The sequence below is a fragment of the Pleurodeles waltl genome, chromosome 7 (assembly GCF_031143425.1).
Source record: "Pleurodeles waltl isolate 20211129_DDA chromosome 7, aPleWal1.hap1.20221129, whole genome shotgun sequence".
NCBI classification, from domain to species: domain Eukaryota; kingdom Metazoa; phylum Chordata; class Amphibia; order Caudata; family Salamandridae; genus Pleurodeles; species Pleurodeles waltl.
The window spans coordinates 71350344-71374701 of NC_090446.1; the positions used below are offsets into that span (position 1 = coordinate 71350344).

At 42.0% G+C, this 24358-nt stretch overlaps 1 protein-coding gene across 1 annotated transcript in view; it reads left to right on the top strand.

Annotated features, from left to right (window-relative positions):
- The first annotated feature begins 1183 nt into the window (after nucleotides 1-1183).
- Nucleotides 1184-24358, top strand: part of LOC138246811 (C-type lectin domain family 2 member B-like) — a 54193-nt gene continuing 31018 nt past the window's right edge. The window contains exons 1-2 of the mRNA XM_069201573.1: nucleotides 1184-1430; nucleotides 19560-19658. Of these exons, the coding sequence (XP_069057674.1) occupies nucleotides 1184-1430; nucleotides 19560-19658 (346 nt within the window). The remainder of the gene's footprint in view (nucleotides 1431-19559; nucleotides 19659-24358) is intronic.

The following is a 24358-nucleotide window of genomic DNA, read 5'->3' on the forward strand; positions in this document are numbered from 1 at the left end:
TCAAAAAATGGAGTCGGGCCAGACCCCCTGGAAGTCAGAGACATCCAAAAAGCACCAGCACCCACCTCAGTATCAGGGTTAAGGAGCTTCCTGGGTATGGTCACATACTTCAGTCGGTTCATGCAAAACCTGGCAGACATCACAGGGCCTCAATGGCAGCTCACACAAGCAAATTGCCAATGAGAATGGGGTGAGGAATAAGAGAATGCATTCCAAGCCACGAAAAGAGCACTCTCCGCAGATACCACACTGGCATTTTTTGACCCGCAACACCACTCACAATTAGTTGTCGATGCCAGCCCCACAGGCTTGGGAGCAGTGTTGGCACAGAAACAAGATTGCGGAGAGTGGGCCCCCATCGCTTTTGCCAGCCGCACACTCACGCCAATGGAGCAGCGGTACTCGCAAAGTGAACGAGAAGCCATTGCCATACACTGGGGGTGCCGTCACTTCCATCTCTACCTGTACGGAAAGCCGTTCACGGTAGTGACCGACCACAAACCCCTATTGCCGCTATTCAAAGGCTCATCCTCAAAGCCACCACCGAGGATTGAGAAATGGATCCTGCAGCTCCAAGATTACGACTTCACACTGGAGTACCAACCGGACTGTCCCGACATGCCCACACAGCCACACCAGAAGAAATGGAAGAAGCGCGGGAAACAGAAGAATACGTGAGGCTGGTGGTAGAGCGCACCCGATCCCTGCCCATACCACTCAGCGAAGTCATCACAGCAACTGCTCAGGACGAGTGTCTACAGATGGCCATAGCAGCCACCAGGACAGGGAACTAGAGGTCCCTCCAACGCCCGACACTTTCCGAACACAAGAAGCCCAAGCCCAGTTGCATGCGCTATTCAATATACGTCAGGAGCTCTCGGTGAGCGAAGAGGGCTGCTTGTTGAGAGGTCTCCGTTTAGTGATTCCATCTAGACTGACGGCCAGAACAGTATCCCTTGCACATGGAGCACACCAAGGCATCGTTAAGTCAAAAGCCTGCCTCAGGGACAAAGTGTGGTTCCTAGGGTTGGACAAGCTGGTGGAAGACACAGTCAAAAGGTGCCTGGTATGCTAAGCCAGAGGTAACCCTGACCCCCCAGCGCCGATTCTCACAGAGCAAGGGCCCACAGCACTGTGGCAACGGGTTAGTGCAGACTTTGGGAGTCTCCCCGATGGCTCATACATGGTCATAGTGATGGATGACTACTTGCGCTATCTGGAAGTCGAGGTGGTACACTCAACATCTGCCCACACAGTCATACCCAAGTTTGAAAAACTGATGGCCACCCATGGACTTTTCGGAGAGAGGAGCGTGCAGATAACGGGCCCCCTTTCAACAGCCATGAATGAGCAGATTTCCAAGCGTCAACGAACACCAAACATCGGCGCATCACACCGCGATGGCCACAAGCAAATGGAGAAGTGGAGAGGTTTGTAAAAACACTAAACAAAGTAATTTGCATCGCTGTAGCAGAAGGTGAGAACCCGGAAAGGGCGATATATGCCTTCTTGAGAGAATACAGAGTCACCCCGCACGCCACCACAGGAGCCACCCCCAGCCAACTCTGTTTCGGGAGAGCAGTGACAGATGCCATCCCCCATCACCCATCGTGGGCAGCGAGGTCACCGCCGCCAGACAAGTCAACAGCAAGGAGAGCCAGCACTAACGCGCATGCTTCCAAAAAACAGAGAGCCTGTGAGGTAAAGGTACAAATAGGCGATATCGTCCTGGTAAAGGATCGCCACCCAGGAGGGAAATTCCGTCTCCCTTTCGAGACGGCCGTGGAACGTGACCGCAGTGAAAGGCACCATGATAATAACCCAGCGAGGACCAGAGACAGTAACACACAATGCGGTATTCTTCAAACATTTGCCCCATGTAGTATCCATTGAGAATGACAAGGATAGCACAGACGAATGGGCAGGTTTGGACGTGGACACCGCAAGCCCTGAGTCCACAAGCAGAGCACCCTCCAGAATAGGAGAGAACCCATCTCCTCAAAAGGCCACCAAGGCTAAGGAAACATTTTATTCCAATGGTTTGTTTTTGTTCAAGTTTAATCTTCCCCTTCCCCGTTGGGGAGGGATGTAGTGTCGTCACAGGAACTGGACTGCACCACTACGCGGAGGCGGAAGAGAGATGGATCGCACCGTGGCTAGAAGGGGCAGGCTATAAATAGAGGGGAGAAAGGCGCGAAGGGTATGGTGTGAAAGAGAGTAAGAAATAAAGGTGTTGATCATAACTGCAGTGGCTCTGAGTCATCATTCGCCGGTCACACGCGACCCGACAAACCTATCTTTAGGCCGGGATTCAGTATAAGCCTCTATTGCAGAAACTCTCCCTTTTAACTGGACAGATCTTTCTCCACGCCTGGCCTAGGTATAGGTGGTTATAGAGGAGACCCTCCCCTTTCACTGGACAGATCTTTTATTCCACTGGGCATTCTCCCAGTGAGATGAAGCCTTTGGAGGAAGGTTTTGAAAGCCTAGTGCAGTTCCTGGTGCCTCTGACACTTTTCTCAGCTGCCGGACGTTCATTGCAGCAGGCATGGGGGGGCATCAAGAGAAAGAGAGAGAGAGTGGGGCTGGTTTGATAATGTTTGATAATGTTTCCAAGGGCTACCTTCAGTTCTCCCGTCTGGCCCTGGGTCTGGACTTTGTATATGTCTCCCTAGGTGGACAGATCTCTCTCCAGGGATGGGCCTACCATCCATCTTTTGTGAGCAGGTCTTCTACTTCTCACCTGGACAAAGCATTCCACAGACTTGCAAAGAGCAGAGGATTCTCTTTAGGGCGGCCCACCCTCTCACCTGAAAGGAGATGTCTCCAGACCTGGGCTCCTACTGTTTCTCATTGGACCCAGTTCTCCCTCAGGAGAAGCAGGACAAGAGGGTCTGTCAGCATAAACAGTGTTCTCTCTGCAGGTCCCTCTCTTTGCACCACAGTTCCTGTTGGTGCCTGCTGCTTGCAGAAACTCCCCTGCATTGTAAGAACATTTTTAGCCTTTGTTTTTTGTTACTTTTTCCATTTCTGGTTGTTGTTTACTCTGACCACCCCTTCCTGTGCTGCAAATTGGTATTTCTCGTTTCTCACCCTCCCACACACTGCAGGGGCTGCATCTGAAGAAGGCTAGACCGGAACACGAAAAACCAAGCCCACAAGCTTACAGAAAGGCTTACAAAAATCCCAATGCTCATAAGAACCCTCAAGCAGCGAGCTGGTCCTTCTTGGAGGGGACAAGCACTGAAGAAGTCCAGCCCCCATGGCCGACGAGGTGGTCTATGCAGTGGTCAGGGTGGAGCAGGCACCCCCGCGCCCAGCAGGTATTGCTTTCTCCAAGATGTTTCTAGCACCTCCCCTACTTGCTCTGTCTAGACCAGTGGTTCGCAACCTGTGGTCCGGGGACCTCTAAGGGTCCACGAAGCCTCCTCAGGGGGTCCGCAACTGCTTGGAAATTTAAATAATATTAACAGATTAGGTCCCCAGCTTTCAGTAATGACTTAGTAGGGAGGGCCCAGATTCTAAAAATGATTCAGTGGCGGGTGCCCCGGGTTCCAGTAATGATAAACTGTGAGTCCACAGATGTCAAAAGGTTGGGAACCACTGGTCTAGACGGTGCCGGTGTAAGAATATCCCTATTTCTCTGGGCAGTCTGGTGGTCCCTGGTGCCCTGTGACAGAAACATGGAATCTCACAACAGATAAGTACTGCGGGGCCCATGTCCCTCGTGTTACCTTTTATTGACACACAAACCCTACATGGTGCTGCTCAGCTTTACCCATCCTTGCTGAAATATTTTTAGAACATGGGCTGGCTGAAGAAACATTTATCACATGCCAGAGGAACATCTGAAAGTCCTGGATTCAGATTGCTATTACACTCCGTTTACATGTGCGTGACTCTTTCCCAATCCGACTGGCCTTACCGAAGAACTGGACTTTATCCAGAGTCTATATTGGGGGCTGGGTTTAACCATCTATGATTAATTTTCCTTCCGATACTACAGATCTACAGATCTTCGACCCACATGCGATGCCATGAGGTTGACTTTCACGTAGTACTATCCCTCATAGGATTGCAAAATGTTTAAGGGAGGATGTTCTTCTCCATAGCAGACATTTTGGCCCATATTTACACTTTTTTAGCACCGCCTTTGCACTACTTTTTGAAGCAAAAACTGCGCAAACTTACAAAATACAATTATATTTTGCAAATTTGCGCCGCTTTTGCTTAATTTTTTTTCGCAAATGCAGTGCTAAAAAAGTATAAATATGGGCCTTTGTGTCACCCTTATGCCCTTAAAGACATTAAGGCCCATATTTATACTTTTTTTTAGTGCCGCATTTGCGTCATTCTTTGTTGCAAAAGAAGCACAAACGTACAAAATAGAATTGTGGGCCGTATTTATACTCTGGTTGCGCCGAATTTGCGTCGTTTTTTTCGACGCAAATTCGACGCTAAACTAACGGCAACTAACGCCATATTTATACTATGGCGTTAGACGCTTCGGGCGCCAAAGTGCCCGGAGTGTGCGTCATTTTTTAGCGTGAACCCCTTCCTTGCGTTAATGATATGCAAGGGAGGCGTTCCCGTCTTAAAAAATGACTCCCAGGCCTTTACGTGGTATTTATACTCCCGGGCAAAAATGACGCCCGGGAGTGGGCGTGGCCAAAAACGGCGCATTTGCGCCGCTTTTTAACGCCTGGGTCAGGCATGGCGTTAAGGGACAAGTGGGCTCAAAATGAGCCCAGAGTGCCCTCCCCTGCCCCCAGGGACCCTCCCTGCCACCCTTGCCCACCCCAGGAGGACACCCAAGGACGGAGGGACCCATCCCATGGACATTAAGGTAAGTTCAGGTAAGTATTTTTTTTTTTTTTTTTGTGGCATAGGGGGGCCTGATTTGTGCCCCCCTACATGCCATTATGCCCAATGACCATGCCCAGGGGACATAAGTCCCCTGGGCATGGCCATTGGGCAAGGGGGCATGACTCCTATCTTTACAATGATAGGAGTCATGTTGATGGGGGATGGGCGTCGAAAAAAAATGGCGCAAGTCGGGTTACGACGATTTTTTCGACGTAACCTGACTTGCCCCATTTTAAGACGCCCATACGCCATTTTCCCCCTACGCCGGCGCTGTCTGGTGTACGTGGTTTTTTTCCACGCAAACCAGGCAGCGCCGGTCTGCTCGCGCCGGCTAACGCCATTCCATAAATACGGCGCCCGCATGGCGCTTCAGAATGGCGTTAGACGGCGCTAAATTTTTTGACGCTAAACTGCGTTAGCGCAGTTTAGCGTCAAAAAGTATAAATATGGGCCTGTATTTTCTAAATTTGCGCCGCGTTTGCGTCAAAAAGTGGCGCAAATGCGGCGCTAAAAAACTATAAATATGGACCTAATTGAGCTTGTTTTTGACACTTTCTAGCACCTTCTACTGACATGAATTGGCGTCTTGTTCATTTCCCCTTTTCTCGAACGCAAACAGTTGCGCCAATCTCCATGAAACTTATGAGGACATTTAGAGGCAGAGGAAATCCGACTCCAAAACGAGATTTGGATCGGTTTCATGTGAGATGTTACACACCGTGCCCACTTATGTTTAAAAATAGAAAACAACAGCAAACACTTTAACATTTTTTTTCAATTTTGCGCGTGTTTTTTTTTTACATTTTCTTTGGAAGTCAGCTGAGAGAGTGGACAAAACGGGAGTGTTGTAATTTACCTTCAGCTTGCAGCAGGTCCCAGTGTAAAAAACTAGTTCAAAATCAATTGGCGTTTAAGTGCTATAACAAGGGCCTACAGCGCCACCAACAATTTGCTCGACCTTCACCCAAATAAGATATCTCACAAATGCAAAGGAAATTCGGCCTTGTTTTAGATTATTTACAGCCATGAAAAATCGACTTTGGAGAAGGACTCCATAGGGTAGGCTTCACCCGGTTGCTTATAGTTAGACATTTTAAGGGATTTTGACATTAAAAAAGGGTTTGCCGGATCAGAGCCCAGTTCAAACGTAAAAGGTTGATTATCTGAAGTCAAGAGCTGCATATGATTTTTGAAAATATTTATTCATTCTTTTTGATTTATCAAATTATAATATAGCATACAACAAAGATATGTGTCCAGTTCAAACGTAAAAAGGTTGATTATCTGAAGTCAAGAGGTGCATATGATTTTTAAAAATATGTATTCATTCTTTTTGATTTATCAAATTATAATATAGCATACAACAAAGATATGTGTCCAGTTCAAACGTAAAAAGGTTGATTATCTGAATTCAAGAGGTACATATGATTTTTACAATTTTTTTTATTTTTTTTATTTTATCATATTATAATATCGCATACAACAAAGATATGTGCCCAGTTCAAACGTAAGAAGGTTGATTATCTGAAGAGCTGCACATGATTTTTGAAAATAGTTATTCTTTTTGATTTTATCAAACTATAATATCGCATTCACCAAAGATATGTGATATTTAGGTCTTGTTAGCCCTAGAAAATATTACACTAGGAATATATTTAAATACTACATATTAAAAAAATAGTTTGGTTTATTGATGAGGGTTTGCACATAAATATATGCCATATGTTTATGGTGATAACTTATATGGAGGAGCCTGGCAGCAAACGTCCATGCACATGCTTGAAAGCGGTGGTGCAGCAGGGCCAGCTTTAGCGCTGGTGGCGCCCTGGGCACTTGTCTTTTCATGCGCCTCCACCCCATGACCACCTCCTCGGATTCCTTCATTACCACCTGGCAAAGTGCCCCTCCTCTCCATAGCCCCCTTTCACATACATTAATTTGTTTTAAGGTGCTTGTTAAGGCTGGTTTCACTAATCTACCCCGCTGTCCACATAAAATATAGTTCTGTTCTTTGCAGCAGGCGTATTAACCCTCTGAGCTACTTATAGCGAGTTAAAGCTACCCCTAGATAAACCTCCCAGCTCCCGCCCTAGCAGGAACATTAATCAGAGATATTGACATTTTAATTGATTCCTGAAGGCTGGACTCACAAGGAACTTTTCCGCAGGTGCTTTTAAATCACAAGTTTCTAAATTATTGGTAAACACAGCGCCCCCCTGAGGTCAGCGCCCGCCAATCTAGGTCAGCACCCGGTGCTAAAGCCTAAAGCACCCTAAAGCCGGTCCCGGGTGCAGCACCTAGGGTCCCATCCACTGTGCAGAAATAACTGAGCGACTGCGCTTGCCTGTGAACCTAGCCTCGGAGCAAACATTTCTTTCTCCTTTTAAAAGGAAAATGTTTTTAAGCAGAAAAAAACGCACTCCAACCACTGGTTTGGTTTCAGCGCATGTCAATTTGTATAAACCTTCTAATATTTAACTGAGCTGTAATGGTGTGAAAACAGTTTGCCCCAAGTGTTTATGCCCCACAAACACCCCCGTTCCATCCCCTATTACACAAACCGCAAAGTAGGTGCAATTGGATTGCCCCGTTATTTTCGCATGAGTGCACATCTGGTACCGGTCACTGAAGGGGAAGTGGTTACTGGAGACAGCTCAGTTCAGACTCGCTGAAGAAAATACACGGAGCTAACACACATCAAGAACATTTCGCAAGCGACGTGATAGGAAAACCTTTCAAGCTGGCCATATTGCAGAATCTTTGCACTGGTTGAAAACCGGGCCGCTGGATTTATGCACCAGAGCGAGGCCAAATTATGAGGCAGAGGAAGGCCAAATTATGTGGAAAGAAAAGACAATTTATGAGGCGTGATGCTGCACATTTTATGAGGGTCCTCTCATTATTTTGTAATTTTTAGGGTCGATCCGGCGCGTGCGTGCGCTTGCACATACCTCTTTGGGAGACGCTGTTGTGATCAGTAAAGAACTTGGACCCCGCCTGTCGCTCACAATTTTTTGGCCTGTGTGGCACTCTTCTTTCCAGCCTCGTAATTGGTCAAGGCATGTCTGGCATCATTTCCGTTCCTAAAAACGTGCTTAGCAGGCACAAAATTACAAAGTTTTATCTTTTAAAGCTAACTTTATTTTATTTGGTAAATTGTCTTTTCTCAGTTTTCACTCATGTTTTGTTTGTTTCTGCTGGTGGATGCCTTTGTTAAAACATTAAAATTAATTTGTTTGCAATATGCGAGACCCATTGCAAATGCTTGTTATGCTAGCTAACACTGTCTGACATAGGGTGCACCTTATTGGTACCAACTTAACTCTTGAACAAAGGTTTAAGCGACAGTAAGGTGACCAGTCAAAGGAACTTCCACTGCTCAGCAACACGTGTCAATATACTTTTAGTAACTTTTGAACTATTTGAGGTAGAACCAATTTGTTTTGTTAAAATCTGCAGATGATGGATTATTTTGAATTACTTGGCAAATGCAGAAAATCCTTAATGATGAGAAAAAGTGCAGCGGCCGCACAATCACATAATTTCAGTGACACTGGTTAAAAGAAATGGAAGATTCATTTGCGTAATATTTACTCTTTTTGCAAAAGGATATAGAAAAATTGGTATTTGTACCTGGGTAACCATGAGACATTGCAATTTCAAACGATTTAGTCTTGTTAATTTACTAAAAAGTTAAAAAAGTATGTTTCTGCTATTAGCAGATGTGGATCTCGTTTTTTCACTGCATACATTGTAAAACAGTGAAACACTAGTCTGTCCTTTTAAACAAAGGCTACTAAACAAAACACACGTAAAATGGCATAACATCTCGAAAATCAGTACACGAAACTAACATAAAAAAGATCAGATTCAAATACACATTTCCATAAGAAAAAGACTTACAATGAAAGGTGCTTCCAAAGTGCAATTCTGCTGGAAGATCATTTGCAGGCTTTTGTGCAGTGTCATCATACTTTAGAAAATGTGTTTTAAAAACACCAACTGAGATCAAGTAAACACATAAATCTAGTATAATCTGAACATTAGTACATTGCGCCCTTGACAGAGCGCCAAGAAAAAACCCTATTAGGATGTGATCGATTTGCAGTAATTGGTATAGCGTGATAAGGCTGAGGCTTGTTTGACCACTAAATATTTCAGGACACATACCAGGATCTGGTAGATTTGCTACATAAGGGAATTTACCATCTTCATCCCAGATGTGCCTAAACACTTGAACTGACTGCTAAAACCCTAAATACTGGCAATCTCTTTTCACTGAGACATTATTAAATATCTCTTTTAAAGAAGCTTTGGGATACTTCAATTAGGCTGCTAAGCTCTCATTTCCCAGACATATCCCCTTACTGGTCATATCTTTTGCTTCACAACTTGTGTCCACTGAAGTTCACTTTTTAAATAATTATTCGTAACAGAGTATTGCTATATTATTATACAAAGTTAATAATGTATTAGATGAAAGCTAGAACAGCAATGCCTACAGGTCACTGAAAGATATCCATTGCAAGTCTATCCTGGCCACTTGAATCATCATCATTGAGTTAGGTAACATCAACAACTGTATCAAATCAGTCAATCAATCAATCAATACATTTATATAGAGCGCTACTCACCCACAAGGGTCTCGAGGCGCTGGGGGGAGGGGGGATAGGGGAGCTGCTACTGCTCGAACAGCCAGGTCTTGAGGTGCCTCCTGAAGGTCAGCAGGTCCTTGGTCCGCTGCAGGTGGATGGGGAGGACGGTCCAGGTCTTGGCGGCGAGGTGGGAGAAAGATCTGCTGCCAGCTGTTGACCTGTGGATATGTGGAATGCTGGTGAGGGCGAGGTTGACCTCTACTCTTAATACAACCAGGACGTTTTATAGTCTAGTTATAGTGTTTCTTCTCCATATATCACTTGTGGACGACTCTTGCCCTTGTATGCATGTAGAGGCGGGACAGTTGGTAACCCACCATACTCTTTATTAAATTGATGTAACCCTGCAATTGTAGCTCGTACTTCACAATGTTTTGGAAGGCGTCACTTTGAACTTTTCTCAAATTGATTTCCCCAAGTATTTATATGCTAATACTTCCTCGATTTTAGGTTCCCTCAGGTACCATCTAAACTTACTGCTTTTACGACCGAAAATCAAGATATGTTTTTATCTAAGTTTATGGTTAAACAGTTTTGTAAACAGTACTCGTGAAAAACATTACGTTTTCTTTGTAAACCAATCTGGGTGTTGTCGGGTATCACCACATCATCCATGTACTATTAATAGGAGGCGTGTCCCTCTGACCATGAGTTCATCTGTACTGGCACATTGGGAAGATCTGCCAGGAAAAATGAAAATAGGGTTGGGATCAATACACACCCTTGCAGGCTACTATATATTGCAATTTCCGCCAATAAGCAACCTTTATGATCAGTTTTCATTCTGTCCCGGTTTTGGTAATGTCTTTTCTTCAAAACTGCACATAGGCAGGCTGGAACTGAAAAGGAAGTAAATTCATGGTTTACCAAATTGAACACGTCTTGAAAATCAACAAAGCAGCAGAAGAGGTTATCTTAGTGTTCTATACACTTCTTGTAATTACCCAGAAACTTAAGTGAAGATAAGAGATTGAATGACCCTCCCTAAAACCCATATGCTGTCAAGGGATAACATTTTTCTTACTCAGTCCATTTTTTAAGATTGCACTACTATTTTTCCAGAAACTTTAGCCCCTATATATCTATTAAGTTGCTTAGGTAATCATTTTTTTTGGTAACCTGTATTAATCCTTTAATACAGTGGTTCCCAACCTGTGGTCCGGGCACCCCTGGGGGTCAGTGAAGCCTTCTCAGGGGGTCTGCGAGAGCCTAGAAAATTAAAAAATATTAACAAATATTCCTAAATTAGGTCCCCAGATTCCAGTAATGACCTAGGCGGGGGTCCCCGGATTTCCATGATGATTCAGTGGGGGTCCCTGGGTTCCATTAATGTTAAAGTGGGGGTCCACAGAAATCAAAAGGTTGGGAAGCACTGCTTGAATATATTTGCCTAACAACTGTCCCTTTTCACCTCTCTTGAACTAACCCAACCTTGTAAACCACCAGAAACAGGCTGGAAAAAATTCTGGTCCATCATTCTAAGTTAGTTTTCATAATTGGCAGCAGATTTTCTGATGTCGAACGTCGTGTTGTTTTTAAGCAGCTGTTGTTTTTTATAGTTTCAAATACAGATAAACCCATAGTTGCCACATCTCTATGGTCATTTAATAAATGGGGGAGGGGGGAGTCATTAGCCACATAATTCTTCTACAAAAGCATCGTATCTTCAGATAATCTGCAAGTAAGTGAAGGCTGCTTCTTTGATATTCCATATCTCACTAATTTCCAGTATCCTCTACTGTCAGTGACAGTAATTGTATCAAAACATTTTCTTTCAGCATTTAAATAAAATTCAGTTTTCTCAGTCTTCAGTGCATTCCTAAGCTTACTTCTCAATTTCTTATATTTTTCTCTTTTGCCTGGGTAGGTTGACATCTTCACCCTGGAATAAACCGTTCATAACTTTCTTTTAAATTCTCTGCAATGACAATCAGACCAGCCATTACCGGTTTCCAATTTCCTCTGTGCCGTATTCCATCAAAATATCGGCTGCAAAAAATCATGGAGACAGATTATTGTGTCAAAAATATACAGAATCAAAATATTGGAAGGCAAGTTTCTATGAGTAAGCACATTTTTACTGTACTTAACTCTACATTTACACACCTTGACAATATATATATCTTCAAGATACATAGATGTGAAGTTAAGAATTATACATCTACACTTAATTGTATGCACTTAACTTCTTGATATTTTGATTCTCAATATTTTTGACACTAAGGGCCTGATTACAACTTTGGAGGAGGTGTTAATCCGTCCCAAAAGTGACGGTAAAGTGACGGATATACCACCAGCCGTATTACGAGTCCATTATATCCTATGGAACTCGTAATACGGCTGGTGGTATATCCGTCACTTTACTGTCACTTTTGGGACAGATTAACACCTCCTCCAAAGTTATAATCAGGCCCTATATTTGTATCCCACGATATTTTTAGCCTCAATATGCTGCCATACAACCCTTTGCACTTACAATGAATCACTCCAAGCTTCTTCAACTTTACCTTAAGGCACATAACCACCTGGTATGTAGTTACATAATACCATTCCATGGATCCACTACCTAAATCCATAATATGCACTTCAAAACATAATTGTATAATGAGATCAGCTGGAAAAATGCATTTCATCTAAGCAGGCTGTTAGGTGGGGAAGATGATCTAAATTAAGAGGAACAGTTCTTTGCCTTGCAAGTTAAAGATTGAATTTTATCCTAGCTTTGAGTGGCCAGTGATCATGCTCATCGTGTTTTAGTATACAATACTTCATTTGCAGCATGGTATGAGTATTTATATAGTGCTCGCTACCCCAGATCATGTGCTGAAGTTCTATGCAGATGAGTAGCATGCTCCTTTGTGTGAGCTCAATGCTACTGATTAGTCAAGTATAAGGTATGTAGTTTTCAGTTTGTGCCATGAAATTTGAAATATTCCTCCTATGTAGATAATTGCAATTTTGTGCAGGTTCTAATGTAGTTCTAATTTTATGTACCTAATAGGATGTTTCCCACTATCAGGAATATGGTCATACTGATGGATAATAGATTGGCATGCCTCTGTAGCTATACATCTGGATACTGGGTTATCAAGCCATTAGTGCTCTGTTTTCACACTATTTTGGAATTTGTTTGCTCACTAGTTCTTGAACTTTTGAGTTCTGTGGACCACACTTAATCATTCCTCGATTCCAGGTACCCCCCAATGAATAATTATTAGAATCTGAGGATCCCTACTGAGTCAGTAGTGGAAGCTAGGGACCCGGCTTTAGCAATTTCCATGATTTGAGCCTCAAACTAATACACAAAAATAGAGAAACAAGCATTCATCACACAATTACCAAAGTGATTCAATATTTTATTCAATTCACAACTATAAAAAAAATACATTTTTCATTTTAATTGAAATGCTTGGTATTTTCTAAATGCAACTGAGGCCAATCAAAGTCCATACTACATTTTGTATGATGCATGTGCTCTGCTCCCGCAAGTCAATCTGAAGACACCAACTTGATTTTTTGACTTTAATTTCAAATTCATTCATATTAAAGGAATGTTTTCAATTGTTCAGCTTTACAACATTTTGCTTCTTTATTTATACACTCTTTATTCATCTTTTAATATTATATAATTTTCAAAGTAGCAAAGACCTCTGAATAGGTGTCCTGGTCCCCCAGGAGTCCCCAGACCACAGTTTAAGAACTGCCGTCTTAGCACATTAAAATGTGGCATCAAGTTTGATGAGTATTCCAAATTGTAGTAAAGAAATGTACTTCATTTCACAGTCAAACCATGATTTAGAGAGAAATATCTATGCATATTTTAGCATATTCTAGCAATATTTGCAAGCAGCAAGCTAGGTAATGCTAAGTGTAAAATAATGCAACAATGATGTCAATTTCTCAGCTTGCTGTGATTTTTTTTTTAATCAAACAGCGGTAGATTATGGCTCGAGAAGAGATACTCTTGTTGTTTCTTGTGCCTAATATTGTGTGATTAGAATTACTTAAATTTTGTATTTGAGTTTGGCATTGTAGTTGAGACTGAGATTTCTGTATTTTTTCCATCTTGGTATAAGATGCTGGAGGATTTGTCATTTGGAACCATGTGTAGGTGATAGGTGTTTTCTTTGTGCCAAATATGATTCTGTGGTTATTCTCTTGGTGATGTGGTAACAGTGATGCACAGGTCTGTTGTCTCTAGTAGATACAGGTGGGGAAAAGCCAGGTCTCCACAACCCTCCTGAGTTCTAAAGTGATTATTAAAAGTTTGTCTCCTTGCTGGTAGTGAATCCCACAGTTTATCAGCTTGGACAGAACATAAAGTGGCACTGATTGTTTTATTGTGGTGGTGTTATTAATTAGACTGCTAGCCTGAAAAGCTGTGCCCTTTTCTAAGATAATCTCTTCTGCTTCATCCTTTGGAAATGTGTCTCTTTCCTTTTATTGCCATTTTTCAGCATAAAACATTTCTATTATACCTGTAAAGAATTAAATGATATTCCAGCTCACCCCACAACTTAAAACACAAGGAGATTGACGCATGCTGTGTTGATTGCTTTTGATTCTGGAGGACTGCTTTTTGCAATTTTTGATAGTCTTGTTCCAGCAAAATTATAATCTGTCACTGGATGGGCTACCACATGATGTTCTATTTTTTGTGCATTTGCATCACCTCTTATTAGGACATGTACCTTACTTTATTGTGTGATATCTAAGTGCTCTACAGTCTTGCTCTATGTACTCCAGGATTAAATGTATTTTTCCTACTGTAACACAAAAGTAACAATTGATAACTTGTAAATATTAATTGATAACTTTTTCTTTTGCAAAGTGCTCTGTCACTTGCTCGATCTGGTCACCAGTATAAAAAACTTTCAACTAAAAAAGAAAATAAATACACCACTGTTCTCCTTTATATTTTTAATTAATATTATAGTCGTTTTTTTTATTGAGTTTGTTGAAAACACACACAACTTTTTTCTTACTTCATTTCTAGTGAGCAGGCAGCGGGACCCTAAAGATATTAGACAAAGATATGAAGACACTAGTGAAACCACTTCCAGGAAATGTAAGTAAAACATATTTTTAATAAGTCCTGTAGCAGAAACATATGCACAAGCATGCTGTGGGGGAAGAAAACAAACATGTACCTTGAAAGAGTCCAGGGTGTCTATTCTTTGTCATGTCTGACTGCACTTTGACTATGTTTCAACATACTTAGAATTAAAGATGGTGACTGTAGTTCTGCTTATGGAAAAGCACCTATTTGATCACTAATAAATCTGACCCTACACAAGGACTTTGGATAGTTTTATGTTAACAATAAGGACACTTATAACTGAATTTCTTTTTTTCAAGAGCCATGTCAACTGTTAATGGGGCAAAACTTATAGAGCAGTAACAAACCTGTTTTTCCTGTCCTATATCTAATAGAATTTTTGTTGTAGGGCACTATAGAAAATAAAATACAGATGTACACTAAACATGACAGGAAAGCATCCTACCTTGCTACTTACATTTCAGAGCAAGTTACAGTAGTTCCACACTTCTGGTCAACGTATAGACTCCTGAAGGCTTTCCTGGGGTTCAGTGATTTCAAGGGCCATCTCTTGCCTAGTCCCTCTAAAACATGAAAAGCATGCTCAGCCAGTGGATGGCAATGAAGATCGGAGACCAGGGCCCTCCTCAAGTCAAGATCAGCATGAGGAGATCACCAAGTAGGATTGTAAACAAACGATTACTGCCATGAGATCTTCGTACAAGAGTAGCCTTTTCAGGATACATTTTAAGGCTGAACAGAAATTCAACTTCCCAGGACCAAGAAGCCAATTGCACAGCCTCTTGCTGACTATTTTTAATATGATGTAACTGCCTGCCAAGTCTGCTGTCACCAGCAGACTGCAAGTCAAACTCTCACTTCCTAACTGGTAGATACAATGCTACCACACAAAAAACAAAATAGTGTCTTAGGGGCCTAACACAAAGGTTATCTTGACGTTATGGTAAGGCATGGTAATTAGATCTTACCTTTCACAAAAAAACCTGAAATTTACTGAAAAAAAGGTTAAAGTTATGTTATATGGCGGTATGGTAATACAATTTAACATTACATTAAAAAAACTAGAAGTTCATGAAAAAAACAAAGGGTAAAGTGATGTCATAATTAGAAGACAATGTCAGTCATAATGTCAAACAACCCTAGAATTCACCAGTTCTAGGTCCCTGTCTGGCCTGGAAGAGCAGTAACTTTTTGTAGGAACTGCAGAGTCCTGACACCACCTGTGCTGTTGGCTGATGTTGGTTGTCCCACCACTGTTTTCGTGTTGCAGTTCTGCAGAGAGGTACAAAGGGCCGCGTGACTCTTTAAAAACATTTTACTGATCCTTCAAAGGGTAATTTTTTAGGGGTCCACATACATTGACTTAGGGCCAGGATGTGCCCACTATGCCCCATAATAGGACCTTCCATTATTTTTTTTTGTAGGGTGCAGGGACCTTGCATCGGATCCACAAATGGTTGCCACAGTCACTCAACCTCCCCTGCATCTCACTGCCTTTGATAGGTGGGCCGACGCTACCTATGCTACCTACTCTTAGTGGCTGTCCCCCACTACACACATCTCGATCGCTTTACCTAACATGCTGCCTGACTTTTTTTTTCACCATATTTGAATTTTGGGTGTTACATTTGACTTGCGATTTTGAACAAAATATCAGTTGAATTAAGTATCTAAAATGGCTGCTGCTGAGCTTGCTATTTCCTTTTGACTCTTAAGTTGTGTGATACTTTCGGCAGTTTTTTCCTGGTGCGGGCCTTGAGATTTACTCTCCTCTGAAGATGACTCCCATAGCTGACCAAATCTGTTTTTCCACAGCGGTGCGGACTCACAAGTTTCAGGATGACTGATTCCATTTTTTTCAGAGCCCTAATGCAGCCAATCACATTTCACAAAAAAAGCAAAATATGACTAGCAGGATTAGTCAATCATGACTTCTGATTTAAAACAGTAGAGACACATAAAACCTTTAACCATTTTAAGCCTTCTTGGTAACATGTTTAAATGTCACTATCAAGCTTTCTGAGTAAAGTTCTACTTTCATAATACATTTGGTGCAGAAAGCCCACTAGACACCACGGGTTTAATTGACTGAGAATATGGGTGGGGCCGGCCTAGAAAGGGCATGGCCACACCCCCCACACCAACCCCATGAAAATGAGGAAACAGTCTTTCTGCTCGGGGGCAGATGGGGGTAATTATTCTTGATATGCCTCCCTGAGGGGGCGGAAAAGCCCACTAGACACCAGGGATTAAAAAAAAAAAGAATATATGGGTTGGGGCTGCCCTCCATGTGTGGCCATGACCCCACCCCACCTAAATGGGGCAACAATCTTTCTGTCCCCCCTCCTTGGGCAGATTGGGGTAATTTCCCTAGATCTGTCTTCCCACTCAAGGGGTGGACAGAAAGTCAATTTGATGACTTGATGTCAGGGAATGTTGTTTTTTAAAATATATGGGTGGACGCTATCCGGCATGATTATGGTCATGAACCCCCCAGGTAAATGAGGTACCAGTATTTCTGCCCCCCCCCCCCCCCCCCTTGGGGCAGATGTAGCTAATTACAATCAATCTGGCCCTGAGGGGGGCAAAAAGCCTACTCTATGGTACCAATATATATTTTTTATAAAATAATGGTGTGAGTTTTTCCCATCTTAACATCAGGCCCCACCCTCAACCCCTAAATGCTCAACAGCCTTTCTGCTCCCTGGCAGACTGAAGCATCCCATCCCAATGGCAAGTGAGAGGGCATTTGATTCTTTTGTATGTTGTTTTTACATATGGGCCAGGAGAGTGTGTCAAACCCCAAGTTTCACCTGCAGTGGTGAACGGCTGCACTTTTTGAGCTTGGGTATGCTGGCACATGGAAAAATCTACCAGACCGTGCTGAAAACTAAACATCTAGGGGAGTCCAGGTGTGCTTTGCATGTATCCCATACCATTTTCCTAACCTCAAAGCCCAGCAATACTCAAATGTTGACTAAAAACACATATTTTCTCATATTTCTGTGAGAAAAACATATGGAATCTGTGGGGAGCCACAAATTCCCTCCCACACAGTATTCCCCCATGTCTCCCTGATAAAAATGACACCTTACTTGTGTGGGTAGGCCACAAGACCTTGACACAAAAGGCCCTAAATTGCTACATGGAGAGATCAGCAATAGGGGTAGATGCAAGATTTGGGGCCGGGCTGAGCCACCACCCATAGAAACCTACAGCCCACAGACATTTCCGAAAAGCAGACAACCAGAGGATTCAAGGATGGTGTGCCTTGTGTGAATCCCACAAAAGTTTCTTACTCACACTGCCCTGCATACCTCAATCCTTGTTGAAATCATTAATTTTCCTTATTTTACTGTGATGGAAATTTCCGGAATCCGTAGGAATCCACAAAATTCCTAACACCCAGCTTGTGCTGATCAAAACAATGTCCCTCTTGTGTGGATGGGCCTAGTGCCTGTAACTGGAAAAGATCGGACTTAGGTCAATAGGTGTCCCATTCAGAGGCTCCCATTGACTTTGCTATTTTGTAAACTACACCGAAGAAACTTACTTACTTTCTTAGTTTCACTCCTAATGCGTCTTCTCTGTTCTCAACCTGTTGCTTGCTACAAACATCTCAGTCCATCCCAACCTTTCTCCTAGACATGCTCAGTTCTCTGGCTTTCATTTTTAACATCACATATTTCTCTCTCCTTGTAGACACACTTGGGCCCATATTTATATTATTTTAGCACCGCTTTTGCATCATTTTTTGACGCAAAAGCAGCGCAAACTTGCAAAATACAATTGTATTTCGTAAGCTAGCGCCGGCTTTGCATCAAAAAGCGGCGCAAATGCGGCGCTAAAAAACTATAAATATGGGCCTTGGTATTTCTCTCTCTATTGAGTTCTTGGTACACACTTCGAATAGTAATCCATCCTTGGTGAACATCCTATTTGTCACTTCTAAGGTATAAACTGCCAATTTTCCATGCTGAGGATTTTACTCCCTTCTTAGTGCACACTCAAGCGTACCCTCCTTCTTGATTGACTCTACAGATTCCCATCTCTCTGGGATGCCCTGAGGATACTACTCCACTCCATAAAAAACACGCTACACAATGAACCCGCTTTCACAGTGCTCCTAGACTCAGGTTTACTGCCCTTGATGCACTGGAGAGTTGTGTGATATATGCAACACAGTTGTGCGATGAACAGTGTAGTATCTGGTTTAGTGTCGACAGCCTCTTTAGTACATCATTGGCGGTGCATGTGCTAAACCTCGCTTTTCTGAGTGCCGCTCAACCTCATATTCTTGTGCAAAAGTGAGTCAACAGTGTCTAGTCTACAATTTGTACTACAAATTCCACATTTAGACAATAGCACAGGGGTCAGACACATTGGAGGTGTGCTTTAGTATAATGCAAATGTGTTAGCGGTATCATGCACAATATCACTTGACTGCTTGCTGCTTGACCTGCTTTTTTGTCATTAGGGATCTAGGGCAAAATCAAAGCATGCTACATTGATGGATCTGGCTATGTGCCACATCCTGTGGTTCTGTGCTAGCCTGCCCAAAACACCTCCTCTTGCATTCATTAACAGGGGGATGGAACAAAGAGTTCTAGTGCTGCTTGAGGGTCAATTTATGCCATGAAATAGCTTTTGTGCGTGAACTAATTTCTCTTGCAGCTCTTTGTGCTGTTTTGTAACATTTTGCCTACTTTGTGGCACACAAATGCCAGCTGAAACTTTTAATCTTAGCTTTTATGTATGTCTTTAAGATGATGTTATTTAAAAATATAATACGTTTGTGCGTGGTAATGTACTGCATGGTAAAGGATGCCCGGTAAAGGTGAAAACCTATACCCTACTTACCTTTGTGGTACCTACCTGTATGGTAAATGTCATGCATGGTAAAATCAGCGTTGTAAAGGCTGAATATAGTATCCACTGCACTGTATTAAGTCTCATTGTTATGGTCTTATTTCCTTTAGGTACCAAGCAACAGAGTACACATTGGCAGTGCATCTCTCGTGTCCTTATGGCAGTATGCATCCTAGAGATGGGCATCCTGTTGTACTTCTTGTGTGCAGGTAACTTTCAGGACATTCCCTCTGGATCCTGGGCAATCAGAAAGTAAAAGATGGGACAATTTATGTATATACTGTAGTGAGTGGTAAAATATCTGGAAGGTAAGTAAATGCATGCTTGGATGGTTGAAGAGGTGAATGTAAGGACGAATAAAATAAGTGGATGAAGGGTAACTGGGAAAATGATTTCATGAATGGATGGGTCTGTTAATGAGTGAATGAAAAACTGAATTTACATTTTAGCTCCAAGAGTGAATAATAGGCTTAAAGGAATGGGTGATAGATGAGTGAATTGATGGACAACTAGTGTTTAGGTAGAATATTTCATGTGCAGTTGGCCATGTGATGAAAAGGAAATGGATGGTCGAATAGGTTACTCTGTGAGATTAATCAGTAAATTGGGTATAAATGGGTAATTGAAGAGGTTAGTGCATGGAGCAAGGATTGGCAGAGAAAAGAGTGTATGAGGATGCTGGTAAAATATGTAAAATTTCTGTGTAGAGATGTATTACAAATTCTCACGAGCTACCGAGGGGAGTGGGTATAGTAGAAAATGTCTCACCAATGGACCATAGGAAAAGGTTTTACAGAAGATGTGTTTTCTGGTAACAATAAAGAACCGAGATACCAGCAAAGCACAAACGCATAATTTTGCAAATATTTAATGTAATTTTGAGAACGTTTATAGGAAACAATTACTCAGGTTCCTCCAACTTAAATAAAATCATTCATCCAGCTTGCAAGACTGATTTATAACAGGCAGTATTGGCAGCCAAAGGAGGCAAAGTAAATTCCACTTTCTTTTACCCCGCTCTCCTCTTTAATTTTGAGCATTACAGTGTTATTTATAATGAATAGACCTAAGCACAAGGGAAACAAAGCACCTTACCATACACAACACAAACAAAAAGAGGTTTTTAAACAACAGAAAAAGGATGCACTCAAGAGTTAACAGAGCACGAGTACTACTGACGGGGTGACATGTCAATGTCCGTCTGCTGAATCCTACATGCAGAATGCGGAGAACTGGTAGGCAGAAATCATAGTCCTCTGGACCCAGTCTGAAGCCTGCGGGATAAAAAATATGTGTTCTGTGAGGTGAGCTGAGGGTTCTATGAATATCATCACTGGAGTTATAACATCTGCAGTGGAAACATTTAATGATATCTTGGATTGGCAAAGGAATACTTTGAAGAGTGACAAGATGATTGAACCTTGAGTAACTCCCGCCTTGCTACTGTATAGTGTAGATATGAAAGGAGGGGTTAATGCTTGATCTGTCCATAAGGTAGTGGATACCTAAGTATGTCTGAATCTTTTAGTGTCAGTTTCTTTTAGTGCCCTTTATTAGTGTTTCATAATACCCAATATCAAGGACTGACAATAAGTTGATAAGTAGTGGTTCTGAAAAAACTGTTGCTCTCCATTGCTGTTTTCAGACCACCCTAAACTGAGATCAGGTTTTTGCTTGACTAGTGGGATGTTCTTGACCAGAAAGTTTGAGATCTGGTAGAAAGCCTTTCTTTGTATTAGTTTTCTAAGGAACAACCCATTAGAAGTTGTCAGCTGTTAGGGTCTGGTGGGTTGAGGTTGTTTTTCTTAGCAAGTAGACATGTACATGACATCTTCATTTCTGATGAAAACATGTCTGTAGTAAAGGAAAAGTTGATAATGTTCAATGCTGAAACTGCAACATAAGTTGATAGCAACATTTTTGTCAATTTGTGTGGGTTTGTTGGAGAACCAGCTGGTTCACTGCCTTTCAGTGGGTTTGGAATTCAAGAAGGGTGAGCTGCTTAGAGATTAAACTGGAGTCTTATTTTGAGGGGGAAAATTGTACTGGTGTCCTAAATGCAAAGATCTTATTTTGTTTAATAGATAAACTTGTAATGCATTTGCTTTGATGTCAATGTGATTTGCCATTCGGTCAAAGAAAACCTGGGACAGATGTTTAGACACAGCTCTGCATTGTATGTGGAGAATTTACAACAGTGTTTTTTGAAGTTCCTTCATTAGGAACTTGGTGATCAAAATCCTGTCTGAGTTGTGGGATGTTTTTGCATTTTTAATGGAGGACTCATAGGTCCTGTTGTATCTTTGAAGTTATATTTTATCTTGCTTGTGTTTTGATCTGTACCATAGGCATTGCACTGTGAACAGCTGTTTTATCTTTTTTATGGTACATTGTGGTTTGTTTCTATTTCCTTTTTTGTTGTGTGGGGAATTCCAGTAGAGTTATTCTGTTTGAAGCTTTGGTCTCCTAATTTTATAGTTTGTCTACTGCTGATATTTGCTCAATATGTGTCTTTTTGAACATTGGCCATGAATCTATAACCACACAGTTTTGTGTTGATGTTGTTGAGTGGATAGAAGCAGGCAGCAAGTAGAAAAGGGGAGTGAAGTAAGCCAAGGCAGGTGGGAACTCTGGTCCCTTTGTGTCTTTAAAATGTTAAGGGCCAGTTGTTAAGGGAGATTGGAGGAGGCTAGGGTCCAGCTTGACTGATCTGAAAGTTGTGATTGATGTTAATGTTTTTGAAGTTAATTGGGAGTTTGATTTCAAATGTCTGTGAGCATTAAGCAGGTGAGGATGGAGGGTGTCAGATGAAGAGTGCAGTTAGTGGTTGTGATGTAGAGAGCAGTGTGTGTTCGAATGACTGGACATGATGGAGGAAGGTGGTTGTGTAGGAGAATTGGATAATAAAATATTGTAAGGTCCACTTGTATATGTGATAGCTAGAGAGGATTCTTTAAGTGATTGGTGCTGTATGTAGGATGCATTTGTGTAAATGAGTAAAGATTAGTTAGTTTGATATGGATGTGGAAGCATGGGTGCATAGTGATAGAAGTGATGGAGAGGGAGGAGCTGGAGTTAAGTCATGATGTGTGAGGGAGGCACTACATTGGGGACATTTTGACATGTTCGTTGAGAACCATGAGGTGGGTTGAAAGAAGAGAACATAGAAAGCGCAGGCAGATGAACAATTAAGGTTGCTGTTGGTCGGCAAGGAATTAAGGGAAGGATGCTGAAGACCAAGTTGGGGAATGCCGGTTGTTACCTTTAAAAGTTAAGGGGGAATGGACAGGTGTGGGAACATAGGGAGGAAATTGAGCAGTTTGATAGTTCTGAATAGGAAAGCAGAATTAAATGTAGGGGATTAGAAATGTCAGGAAAGGGATATATGTTGGAGAGTTTACATGTCTGATGGATGGTATGGTTTGTTGAACAGGAGAAGATGGGTGGCTTTCAGTTTGATGGCTGAAAAGAAGAGCATGAAACGGGTCTGAGACAAAAGTGGATGAGTGACATGAGGTGTGGCAAGTGTTGTGGGAGGTAGGACTGGGGTGTGGTAACAGATTATGGAAGGAGAAGTCGGGAAAGCCAAATCTTGCTTATATTTTCTGTGTGATGGTGCATACTGATGAATTAGATATGTTAATCTATTCAGTTGTAGGACAGAGCAAATAGTGCGTACATCAGAAGTAATGCAGTTGGTGCCTGTTGCTCAAGCAAGGAGTTAGAGTAAAGGAGCAAGAGAAGGTTTCAACATATTCTTTCTGTGTTATCTTTAGGTGGCTGAGTGCTGTAGCAGTGGAGTGGGAACTGTTTAGGTGCACAGTGTAACTGTGCCATAAATTACTGTAGTGGATTTTGTAGCTCTATCCAGGAGTAGAATTAGAGATCCCGTGGAAGAAGAATTGGAAGCAATATAGTGATCCACGTAGAGCTACTCAAATTAGAGCAATGCAGCATGTGTAGATGAAAAACAGTGTTTTTGGAACTCTACTAAGGAGTGGATTTAGAGCAACAGAGTGACAAGAGTTGGAAATAACACAGAGAAGAGTTAGAGAGCAGTGTAGTGGTCCATGTAGCCCTACCCTTGTTGCTCTACCAGAAGCATTATTACAGCAACCCACAGTCAATAGATGAAACCAATGTAGTGGTTCTAGGTTTTCTGTACATGAGTGGAATTTGAGCATCTCAGCAACTTTGAAACCACTTAAGTGGTGTTTGCAACTATTTCCATGAGTGGAAGTCAGTGAGAGGGCAGGAACCCACTGTAGGTGTCCATATGTCATTGTGTCGGAGGAAGAGTCATAAGAACTAAGTGGGTACAGTAAGATACCACATTAATAGTCCATTTTTGTATCACCCACAATAGTCCATTTGTGTATGACTGAAAAGGGGAGTTATAGAAGTCAGGATAGCAGGCGGTGATGTTAGAACACTGGAGGAGGTGGGTAAGAGCAAGTTATTCCAGGTTTTTAATAAGGGCATGGTAGGAGCTTTCCAGAGGTGCTATGGTTTGCCTCCTTAGCACCCTCTTGGTTACAGACTGACTCCTTTCCCCCAATTGCACTAAGGGTGATAATATGCCTTTAAAAAGATAATGAATACTTGTAAACTCATAGATTTGTGGTTGTTCTTTATATTCCAAAGGAATCCCATGCTAGGATGCCCATGACACATTGCTTGTGGGATGACTTTCTCATATATACAATTCCACCATACACATAATATTGCCCACATTATTGTGATAACAGATGCACGTAAACCCCTTTTGAGCCCAAATTCACATTCTGTGATTACACAAGTAACCAATTTATGAATCAAAGTGCTCTAAGTGTAGATTACAAGAATGGTCAATTTCACAAGGTTTCTTGCATAAAAGTAACTATTTGCAAAGCAAATGCCACAAAACCAC